Here is a 12,273-nt window from a genome sequence, read left to right as displayed (position 1 = left end):
GGCAGTGAGTATTTGGGGGAGGCCGGAGGGATTGGAGAGTTAAAGTGGCAGTGAGTATTTGGGGGAGGCCAGAGGGATTGGAGAGTTAAAGTGGCAGTGAGTATTTGGGGGAGGCCGGAGGGATTGGAGAGTTAAAGTGGCAGTGAGTATTTGGGGGAGGCCAGAGGGATTGGAGAGTTAAAGTGGCAGTGAGTATTTGGGGGAGGCCAGAGGGATTGGAGAGTTAAAGTGGCAGTGAGTATTTGGGGGAGGCCGGAGGGATTGGAGAGTTAAAGTGGCAGTGAGTATTTGGGGGAGGCCAGAGGGATTGGAGAGTTAAAGTGGCAGTGAGTATTTGGGGGAGGCCTGGAGGGATCGGAGAGTTAAAGTGGCAGTGAGTATTTGGGGGAGGCCGGAGGGATTGGAGAGTTAAAGTGGCAGTGAGTATTTGGGGGAGGCCGGAGGGATCGGAGAGTTAAAGTGGCAGTGAGTATTTGGGGGAGGCCGGAGGGATTGGAGAGTTAAAGTGGCAGTGAGTATTTGGGGGAGGCCGGAGGGATTGGAGAGTTAAAGTGGCAGTGAGTATTTGGGGGAGGCCGGAGGGATTGGAGAGTTAAAGTGGCAGTGAGTATTTGGGGGAGGCCGGAGGGATTGGAGAGTTAAAGTGGCAGTGAGTATTTGGGGGAGGCCGGAGGGATTGGAGAGTTAAAGTGGCAGTGGAGTATTTGGGGGAGGCCGGAGGGATTGGAGAGTTAAAGTGGCAGTGAGTATTTGGGGGAGGCCTGGAGGGATTGGAGAGTTAAAGTGGCAGTGAGTATTTGGGGGAGGCCTGGAGGGATTGGAGAGTTAAAGTGGCAGTGAGTATTTGGGGGAGGCCGGAGGGATTGGAGAGTTAAAGTGGCAGTGAGTATTTGGGGGAGGCCGGAGGGATTGGAGAGTTAAAGTGGCAGTGAGTATTTGGGGGAGGCCGGAGGGATTGGGCTGAATCCATAGTGAATAAATGACAGATGATAAAGATAGAAGTTGTACAATAGATAAAAGGAGCAGCTGGAATTCTCTGCTGAATGAGCTGACAGTTAGGCACGGAGGAGAGTTTATTCTGGAACACACAGAGAGCTTATATACCCACGCACTACCAGATACCCCCACTCTCACTGCCCCAGCCTCTGTACATGGGGGGCCCTCCTGCCCTTCTCTATGGATCCTGCCTCCTCCCACCCAGCCCCGGCTCTGCTCCCTCTCATCAGCACTGTCCTTCTGCTCCTGGCCCCGGCCGTTCCTGCTGGAATCCCACTCAATCTCAACTGGCAGTTAGGAAGTGCCTATGAGGAGGGGTATTACAAGGAGGGGGATTTCCTACTGGGGGCAATAATAGACCTGCACCATCTCTGGAAAGCCCTGGCTATAAACACCAAAGCAAAGCCGTGCCGGATACGGTACTATACAGAGTAAGTGACTATTGGGGTACAGCACAGTCACCTCCATCATTCATTAGTTTATATAGAGCTGGCGGCATAGCCACTAACTGCCCACTCAGCACCCATAGTTCCATAGCATTGTACATGGGCCGTATAAATGATGCCCTTGGGTATAATGACTTCATGGTGCATCATGGGGATATTTTATAGCCATTACGATACCCAGTTGGGCTGTGGGGTAACTGGGACCAGGCTGAAGCTAATGGGCTTGAACCCTCAGTGACGCCACTTGGTGATATAAACTGTCAGATTTCCCTACAGTGAGTACCTGCAGCATTTCCGCCACCATCTGGTCGTTATTTACGCAGTAGAAGAAATCAACTCCAATGAGAAGCTCCTGCCCAACGTCACCCTCGGGTACCACATCTATGACTCTCTGGCGTATGAGTCTCAGGCACAGAAACATATTTTCCGGATATTATCCGGGGGACGGAACATGATCCCTAATTATCTCTGCTCAAGTGGAGGGGTGTTGGCTGCATTTATTGGGGACAAGTCTTCTCCAACGTCTCTATCAATGGCCACCCTCATCCGGATATACCACTACACTCAGGTAAGGGGAGATGCCCTCATCCGGATATACCGCTACACTCAGGTAAGGGGAGATGCCCTCATCCGGATGTACCGCTACACTCAGGTAAGGGGAGATGCCCTCATCCGGATGTACCGCTACACTCAGGTAAGGGGAGATGCCCTCATCCGGATGTACCGCTACACTCAGGTAAGGGGAGATGCCCTCATCCGGATGTACCGCTACACTCAGGTAAGGGGAGATGCCCTCATCCGGATATACCGCTACACTCAGGTAAGGGGAGATGCCCTCATCCGGATATACCGCTACACTCAGGTAAGGGGAGATGCCCTCATCCGGATATACCGCTACACTCAGGTAAGGGGAGATGCCCTCATCCGGATGTACCGCTACACTCGGGTAAGGGGAGATGCCCTCATCCGGATGTACCGCTACACTCGGGTAAGGGGAGATGCCCTCATCCGGATGTACCGCTACACTCAGGTAAGGGGAGATGCCCTCATCCGGATATACCGCTACACTCAGGTAAGGGGAGATGCCCTCATCCGGATGTACCGCTACACTCAGGTAAGGGGAGATGCCCTCATCCGGATATACCGCTACACTCATGTAAGGGGAGATGCCCTCATCCGGATGTACCGCTACACTCATGTAAGGGGAGATGCCCTCATCCGGATGTACCGCTACACTCAGGTAAGGGAGATGCCCTCATCCGGATGTACCGCTACACTCAGGTAAGGGGAGATGCCCTCATCCGGATATACCGCTACACTCAGGTAAGGGGAGATGCCCTCATCCGGATGTACCGCTACACTCAGGTAAGGGGAGATGCCCTCATCCGGATATACCGCCACACTCAGGTAAGGGGAGATGCCCTCATCCGGATATACCACTACACTCAGGTAAGGGGAGATGCCCTCATCCGGATGTACCGCTACACTCAGGTAAGGGGAGATGCCCTCATCCGGATGTACCGCTACACTCAGGTAAGGGAAGATGCCCTCATCCGGATGTACCGCTACACTCAGGTAAGGGGAGATGCCCTCATCCGGATGTACCGCTACACTCAGGTAAGGGGAGATGCCCTCATCCGGATGTACTCGGGGGGCCTTCGGTACCGCTACACTCAGGTAAGGGGAGATGCCCTCATCCGGATGTACCGCTACACTCAGGTAAGGGGAGATGCCCTCATCCGGATGTACCGCTACACTCAGGTAAGGGGAGATGCCCTCATCCGGATGTACTGCTACACTCAGGTAAGGGGAGATGCCCTCATCCGGATGTACCGCTACACTCAGGTAAGGGGAGATGCCCTCATCCGGATATACCGCTACACTCAGGTAAGGGGGATGCCCTCATCCGGATATACCGCTACACTCAGGTAAGGGGAGATGCCCTCATCCGGATGTACCGCTACACTCGGGTAAGGGGAGATGCCCTCATCCGGATGTACCGCTACACTCGGGTAAGGGGAGATGCCCTCATCCGGATGTACCGCTACACTCAGGTAAGGGGAGATGCCCTCATCCGGATATACCGCTACACTCAGGTAAGGGGAGATGCCCTCATCCGGATGTACCGCTACACTCAGGTAAGGGGAGATGCCCTCATCCGGATGTACCGCTACACTCAGGTAAGGGGAGATGCCCTCATCCGGATGTACCGCTACACTCAGGTAAGGGGAGATGCCCTCATCCGGATATACCGCTACACTCAGGTAAGGGGAGATGCCCTCATCCGGATATACCGCCACACTCAGGTAAGGGGAGATGCCCTCATCCGGATATACCACTACACTCAGGTAAGGGGAGATGCCCTCATCCGGATGTACCGCTACACTCAGGTAAGGGGAGATGCCCTCATCCGGATGTACCGCTACACTCAGGTAAGGGAAGATGCCCTCATCCGGATGTACCGCTACACTCAGGTAAGGGGAGATGCCCTCATCCGGATGTACCGCTACACTCAGGTAAGGGGAGATGCCCTCATCCGGATGTACTGCTACACTCAGGTAAGGGGAGATGCCCTCATCCGGATGTACCGCTACACTCAGGTAAGGGGAGATGCCCTCATCCGGATGTACCGCTACACTCAGGTAAGGGGAGATGACCTCATCCGGATGTACCGCTACACTCAGGTAAGGGGAGATGCTGTCATCCAGATATACCGCTACACTCAGGTAAGGGGAGATGCCCTCATCCGGATGTACCGCTACACTCAGGTAAGGGGAGATGCCCTCATCCGGATGTACCGCTACACTCAGGTAAGGGGAGATGCCCTCATCCGGATGTACCGCTACACTCAGGTAAGGGGAGATGCCCTCATCCGGATGTACCGCTACACTCAGGTAAGGGGAGATGCCCTCATCCGGATATACCGCTACACTCAGGTAAGGGGAGATGCCCTCATCCGGATGTACCGCTACACTCAGGTAAGGGGAGATGCCCTCATCCGGATGTACCGCTACACTCAGGTAAGGGGAGATGCCCTCATCCGGATGTACCGCTACACTCAGGTAAGGGGAGATGCCCTCATCCGGATATACCGCTACACTCAGGTAAGGGGAGATGCCCTCATCCGGATATACCGCCACACTCAGGTAAGGGGAGATGCCCTCATCCGGATGTACCGCTACACTCAGGTAAGGGGAGATGCCCTCATCCGGATGTACCGCTACACTCAGGTAAGGGAAGATGCCCTCATCCGGATGTACCGCTACACTCAGGTAAGGGGAGATGCCCTCATCCGGATGTACCGCTACACTCAGGTAAGGGGAGATGCCCTCATCCGGATGTACTGCTACACTCAGGTAAGGGGAGATGCCCTCATCCGGATGTACCGCTACACTCAGGTAAGGGGAGATGCCCTCATCCGGATGTACCGCTACACTCAGGTAAGGGGAGATGACCTCATCCGGATGTACCGCTACACTCAGGTAAGGGGAGATGCTGTCATCCAGATATACCGCTACACTCAGGTAAGGGGAGATGCCCTCATCCGGATGTACCGCTACACTCAGGTAAGGGGAGATGCCCTCATCCGGATGTACCGCTACACTCAGGTAAGGGGAGATGCCCTCATCCGGATGTACCGCTACACTCAGGTAAGGGGAGATGCCCTCATCCGGATGTACCGCTACACTCAGGTAAGGGGAGATGCCCTCATCCGGATGTACCGCTACACTCAGGTAAGGGGAGATGCCCTCATCCGGATATACCGCTACACTCAGGTAAGGGGAGATGCCCTCATCCGGATATACCGCTACACTCAGGTAAGGGGAGATGCCCTCATCCGGATGTACCGCTACACTCAGGTAAGGGGAGATGCCCTCATCCGGATATACCGCTACACTCAGGTAAGGGGAGATGCCCTCATCCGGATGTACCGGATTGAGGGGAGTGTGTAACCCTTCCTTGGCAGTATTACCTTATTTCAGCTACTCTTATGTTACTTTGTCACCCTCTTTCTCAGATGAAAGGTTTTTAAAAGCAAAACTGTAACTCTCAAAACTGAGTAGTTTATAAAAAGACGGGGTGATTCCAAGCCAAAGAGATGATTTATTGAACGGTAGTAAAGGTTCCTGCTGAGTACAACAGGAGGCAATAGGAGTAGGGTTGCCACCCGGGCAGGAGTCAGGGTGGTCCGGGCAAGAGGAGGGGGTCCTGCATGGTTTACCTAATTTGGAAAACCAAGCGGGGAGTTGTGACCCAGACAGTTTCTCCCGAAAACTGGGCCAGTGGTACCCCTAAATATGAGAGTGAGTGGAATAGCAAAAAGTCACAGTCTCATTGGTATAAACCCTCTTAGAACTTGTGAGGACAGGACCTGGTCACAAGATCCCTCAGCCAATTGGGGAATTCCAACCCCTTGGGTCCCCCATAAGTGTCTGTCAGTGATTTGTATGGCACCTCTCTTTGGGAGCATCTCATGGTGCTTCATTAGATTAGATTCAACTTTATTGTCATTACACATGTACACGTACAAGGCAACGAAATACAGTTTAGGTCTAACCAGAAGTGCAATTAGCAGAAAGTACAGGATAAAGGTATAAGTGCATTTAAAGGGATGTGCGCAGGTAGAGCTATAGGTACTTATTACAGAAGACTCATTGGTGAGCATATATACAGACTACAGATTACTAGTAACCATGCTATGGATGAATCGTATATTAAGGTATTATTAACTGTTTGCAGATAGATATGAACATAATATACAGGTTGCGAATTTCTACAGACAGGAGTTTACAAGTGAACATTTACAGATAAATATGAACATAGTGTACAGGAATTAGACATGTGCGAATATATACGTATATATGTATTGTAAATGGATATTTGTATTTTTGTATTTTCAAACAGATATGTACATTGTGTTGCAATATTAAATAGTGTAAAGTGTAATTAGTATAATGGTAAGAGTATAGGGTTGTGAGATGTAAACAGGTGTCAGTGGGGGGCAGAGTTCAATAAGGAGACAGCTCTAGGAAAGAAGCTGTTCCTCAGTCTATTGGTTCTTGACCTGAGACACCTGAAGCGCCGTCCAGAAGGCAGGAGAGAGAACAGTTTATGGGCGGGATGAGAGTAATCCTTAAGAATACTACGTGCTCGACGCACACAGTGTTTCTTTTGAATGTCCTCAATGGCTGGAAGTGGAATCCCTATAATACGCTGGGCAGTTTTCACCACTCGCTGCAGTGCCTTACGCTCAGCAACAGAACAGCTTCCATACCAAACTGTGACACAGTTGGTTAGGATGCTTTCTATTGTGCAGCGATAGAAGTTCAGCAGAATAGTTGAAGACAGCTGATTCGTCTTGATTCATCCTCTCCATGTGTATAAATGTGTAACCTCGGTGCCCACAGATCAGCTATGGAGCAATGGATCCCATCTTCACCGACAGACTCCGCTTTCCGTTCTTCTATCGCACCGTCCCAGATGGATACGCTCAGCATGGAGCCATCGTACAGATCCTCCAGCACTTTGGCTGGAACTGGGTGGGGATTTTAGCTTCTGACGCAGAGAGCGACCAGATGGGGAGCTGGGAACTCAAGGGGCAGATCATGAGGAGTGGGCTGTGTGTGGAGTATTTGGTAACCGTGTCGGGCAAATTCAGCCGCAAAGAAGGAGAACAGAAGAGAGTTGAAAGTGTTTTGAGACGGGCGACAGCCAAGGTGATTATATTGTACAATTCTTCTGATAATGTGAAATGGTTTCTGCTAATGAACAAACGGATGGAGTTGCCGGACGCTGTGTGGATTAACCTGGGCTTGGACTTTTATCCCACTGACCATGGTTTTGAGGTGATATTCTTCAATGGTTCTCTGGGACTTTCCATAAAGAGAGGAAATATACCCGGATTTACAGATTTTCTTTATAGTTTATCCCCTCAAAAATATCCTGATAATATGAGGCTAAAGTGGGCATGGTCTTGGACCTTCAGATGCCATTATAATGGGACCAATCCAGAGGAATTACCGTGGGAAACCCTTCCCTGCTCTGGCTCTGAGTCTCTGCTGGACCTTCCTCAGAATAAATACGATGCCTACAACTTCAGGACGACCTACAGTATTTACACGGCAGTCTATGCCCTGGCTCAGGCACTGCACGCAATGATCTCTGAGGCACCAAGCAAGGCCAAGGGCACAGTTGGACTGAAGAAGGGCTTCCAGTCATGGCAGGTAGGTCTGAGGAACCTGAATGAAGCAGATAATGCAGTCTAAGGCATCAGCTGGTGGGTCCAGAGTTGGGCCTCCGGTGGAATACAAGCAATACCTTGATTTATATGGTTATAAAAAGTTCCCTTTGCCAAGTTGTGTGACTGCAATGTGGTCCTCCTACTTATCTACTTGCACTCTAATAGCTCTATAATTCCTTGTGAGTTTAAACTGCCCAGAGGGCATGATATACTGAACTGTACAGGCAATGATACACTGGCCTCCCAGATACGGGGTCACCAAACGACCGGATCTTCTCCAGAGGTGGTCGATATCGGCAATGATACAAATCAAACCTGCTTGATCGAGACCTGCCCAAATTTAGGTCAGATTTCGGTTGCGTAGGCTTGTCGGGGTGCCCATACACGGCAGATAAACTTATGAATCGGTCTGAAGGACCCACATTGGCAGCTGAAATCTACCCGCAAAGGCCACCTTAACATGGCATTGTGACCCCTTTAGTGTTTATTGTGCCTAAAGGTCACCATACACAGTAAGATTCGCTTGTTTAGCAGGGTCACCAAACGAGCTGATCTTCTCCAGATATTCCCACCTAAAGGTGGTCAATATCGGGCTAATTCGATCATTTGGCATTAGGATGGAGGACCGCATCAATGAGCCGATATGGTCCCCAAGTCAACAGAATATAAAACCTGCCTGATGGAGACCTGCCCAAATTTAGGCCAGATTTCGGTTGCGTAGGCCTGTTGGGGGCCGTCGGGCCGCCTTAACACACATGGCATTGTAGCTATTATAGTGACTGTGGTGTTGCTCAACTCATGCACTAGGTTGTGTAGGTATTTCTACTTTAAGGGTATTTTTTCTTTCCCGCCTATTTTGATTTCTTATTTGTTTTTTCTTATGTTTTTCTATTTTCTCTTTCTATTCTTCCTTTTTTTCTTCCTTTCTTTTTTTCAATACATTGTATGTTTGAATCGTTCCAGCTCAGACACTATGCCCAGAACGTTGGCTTTGCCACTGCCAGCGAAGAGTTCTTCTTTGATGAGTATGGGGGGCGGCCGGCACGTTATGATATTGTAAACTGGGCGGTTCTACCGGACCTGAGCGTCACACAGGAAACAGTTGGGCACTTCGACTCTACTGCTCCAGAGAGCCAACGGCTCCTCATCAATGACAGCGCCATCCGGTGGCACCACAGGTTCACACAGGTAAAAAGAAAACTAAAGCCCAGTTCAAACCTAAGGCCCTGGGGCCGGGGCTGTTACCAGGGATGTCCAAGCTGGGGTTAATGTGATTTATTCTACCCCTGGGGTATCAGCCTATAGCCAACCATGGAAGTTTGCAGCTCAGCCTTTACTTGAAGATATTTTATCTTTGCCAAGGAACTGATGAACTGTCTGGAATGTGGAGGTTACAGTGGTCCCATCAGTAGATAATTTGCCACTTTGTCTTCCCAGTTGCCCCAGTCGTTGTGCACTGAGCCCTGTGAGCCTGGATACAGAAAGTCTCCCCAAGAGGGAAAGCCCCCCTGTTGCTATGCCTGCGTGCAGTGCCCGGAGGGAGAGATCTCCAGTACAATGGGTGAGTTGGTGTTGGGCAGGGAGGGAGAGATCTCCAGTACAATGGGTGAGTTGGTGTTGGGCAGATCCAGTTGTTCTCTAGGCAGAACCCCAGTCTCCACACTGACTACTACACAAGCAGATGAGCTCCAGAGCCAACTGGGTGGATAATGAAAAGGTTTGTTTTGGTTCCATGCAGAGACTGAGGACATTCAGATTAAGTAAGGGCCTGAGAGAAATACAGAGGAACAAATAGGCAGAAGAGCCGAGAGCAGAAAGATAGAGGCCAATAGAGACAACATGGAGGCCAACAAGAAAAAACTAGAGCAAAAGTAATTCCACCAATCGTACTGGTGCGTTAGATATATTACTGCAGCAAATATGACAAAACCCAGTCCTATCTGTTCCCTTTACAGACACGGACTCCTGCCTGGCCTGCCCTGAAGATCACTGGTCCAACCAGGGAAGAGATCAATGTATCCCAAGAATCAGAGACTTTCTCTCCTATGAAGACCCATTGAGTGCAGCCCTGGTGTGTGTTGCCCTTGTGCTCACACTAATAACAGTATTAGTGCTGGGGGTATTTATTTTATACCGGGACACTCCTATAGTCAGAGCCAATAACAGGAATCTCAGCTACATGCTCCTCCTCTTCCTCATCATGTCCTTCCTCTGCTCACTGTTATTTATGGGACCCCCTGACAATCTGACCTGCCAACTCCGTCAGGTTTCTTTTGGGATTGTATTTACAGGATCCGTCTCCTCTGTCCTGGCTAAAACCATCACGGTCATCTTAGCCTTCAAAGCCACGAAGCCGGGGGGCAAGTTGCGGAAGTGGCTGGGAAACAGAATGTCCTTCTCCCTGGTCCTTATCTGCTCCCTGGTCCAGGCTCTTCTATGTACCACGTGGCTGATCCGCTCCCCCCCATTCCCAGACTATGACACTTGGTCAGTTAAAGGGCAGATAATCTTACAGTGCAATGAAGGCTCAGTCCCTGCATTCTATATGGTGGTGGGTTACATGGGATTTCTGGCTGCTCTGAGCTTCCTTGTTGCTTTCCTAGTGAGGAAGGTCCCAGATAGATACAATGAGGCCCAACTCATCACCTTCAGCATGTTGGGTTTCTGCAGCGTCTGGGTCTCCTTCATCCCGGCCCATCTGAGCACCAAGGGCAAATACACGGTGGCTGTGGAGATATTTGCCATCTTGGCATCTGGGGCGGGGCTCTTGGCCTGTATCTTTGTCCCCAAATGTTATATAATATTGATCCGGCCGGAGCTGAACGCTAGAGAGAAACCCATGATAATCAGAGGAGACATCTCTGCAGAACGGTGAGGGAGTCAAGGACAGTGACAGTCAATGGCAATGATGGTACCGTAGAAACAAAATGAGAATTCATGGAGCTTTTACCCATAGGGGGGTCACTGTTATACGGCAGTGTGGGGTCTGTCACCAACTGTCACTTATTGGCACCTCTGGCACAGGGACTCCATTCATTTCAGCAGGACAATGGTGTATCAGCAGGTACCTGAGGGGCTTAGTCTGCCCATTATTATGCAAACCTCAAAATGTGACAGTTTCTGGGCCCCAATGTCAGGGATGGGGGTATTTTTATTACTTTTTACAAGTACATTAAATGGTCGGCTTTGTTCATCACACTCCGTGCCTAAGCCTTGTATGTTATTCTATCTCCTGGTTATTGTCAACTTGCCTGTACCTCACCCAACATCCCCCGGCAGGGCATTCCCCAACCCCCTCACTGCCCTCACCGTGAGGAACCCCCTACCCAACATCCCCCGGCAGGGCATTCCCCAACCCCCTCACTGCCCTCACCGTGAGGAACCCCCTACCCAACATCCCCCCGGCAGGGCATTCCCCAACCCCCTCACTGCCCTCACCGTGAGGAACCCCCTACCCAACATCCCCCGGCAGGGCATTCCCCAACCCCCTCACTGCCCTCACCGTGAGGAACCCCCTTACCCAACATCCCCCGGCAGGGCATTCCCCAACCCCCTCACTGCCCTCACCGTGAGGAACCCCCTACCCAACATCCCCCGGCAGGGCATTCCCAACCCCCTCACTGCCCTCACCGTGAGGAACCCCCTACCCAACATCCCCCGGCAGGGCATTCCCCAACCCCCTCACTGCCTTCACCGTGAGGAACCCCCTACCCAACATCCCCCGGCAGGGCATTCCCAACCCCCTCACTGCCCTCACCGTGAGGAACCCCCTACCCAACATCCCCCGGCAGGGCATTCCCCAACCCCCTCACTGCCCTCACCGTGAGGAACCCCCTACCCAACATCCCCCGGCAGGGCATTCCCCAACCCCCTCACTGCCCTCACCGTGAGGAACCCCCTACCCAACAACCCCCGGCAGGGCATTCCCCAACCCCCTCACTGCCCTCACCGTGAGGAACCCCCTACCCAACATCCCCCGGCAGGGCATTCCCAACCCCCTCACTGCCCTCACCGTGAGGAACCCCTACCCAACATCCCCCGGCAGGGCATTCCCCAACCCCCTCACTGCCCTCACCGTGAGGAACCTCCTACCCAACATCCCCCGGCAGGGCATTCCCCAACCCCCTCACTGCCCTCACCGTGAGGAACCCCCTACCCAACATCCCCCGGCAGGGCATTCCCCAACCCCTCACTGCCCTCACCGTGAAGGAACCCCCTACCCAACATCCCCCGGCAGGGCATTCCCCAACCCCCTCACTGCCCTCACCGTGAGGAACCCCCTACCCAACATCCCCCGGCAGGGCATTCCCCAACCCCCTCACTGCCCTCACCGTGAGGAACCCCCTACCCAACATCCCCGCAGGGCATTCCAACCCCTCACTGCCCTCACCGTGAGGAACCCCCTACCCAACATCCCCCGGCAGGGCATTCCCCAACCCCCTCACTGCCCTCACCGTGAGGAACCTCCTACCCAACATCCCCCGGCAGGGCATTCCCCAACCCCCTCACTGCCCTCACCGTGAGGAACCCCCTACCCAACATCCCCCGGCAGGGCATTCCCCAACCCCCTCACTGCCCTCACCGTGAGGA

The 12,273-nt window shown here is 52.2% G+C and overlaps 1 protein-coding gene across 1 annotated transcript; it reads left to right on the top strand.

Annotated features, from left to right (window-relative positions):
- Positions 1-1,176: 1,176 nt before the first annotated feature.
- On the top strand, positions 1,177-10,875 carry LOC100491698 (vomeronasal type-2 receptor 26). Its single transcript, XM_031902823.1, has 6 exons — positions 1,177-1,427; positions 1,719-2,010; positions 6,851-7,666; positions 8,647-8,871; positions 9,121-9,244; positions 9,639-10,875. The coding sequence occupies exons 1-6, from the start codon at positions 1,177-1,179 to the stop codon at positions 10,556-10,558; spliced, it is 2,628 nt and encodes an 875-aa protein (XP_031758683.1). The 3' UTR covers positions 10,559-10,875.
- Positions 10,876-12,273: the final 1,398 nt, after the last annotated feature.

This window comes from Xenopus tropicalis, chromosome 5 (assembly GCF_000004195.4).
Source record: "Xenopus tropicalis strain Nigerian chromosome 5, UCB_Xtro_10.0, whole genome shotgun sequence".
Classification (NCBI taxonomy): domain Eukaryota; kingdom Metazoa; phylum Chordata; class Amphibia; order Anura; family Pipidae; genus Xenopus; species Xenopus tropicalis.
Note: the sequence above shows the minus strand (reverse complement) of the source record. Positions and strands in the feature narration are given on the sequence as shown.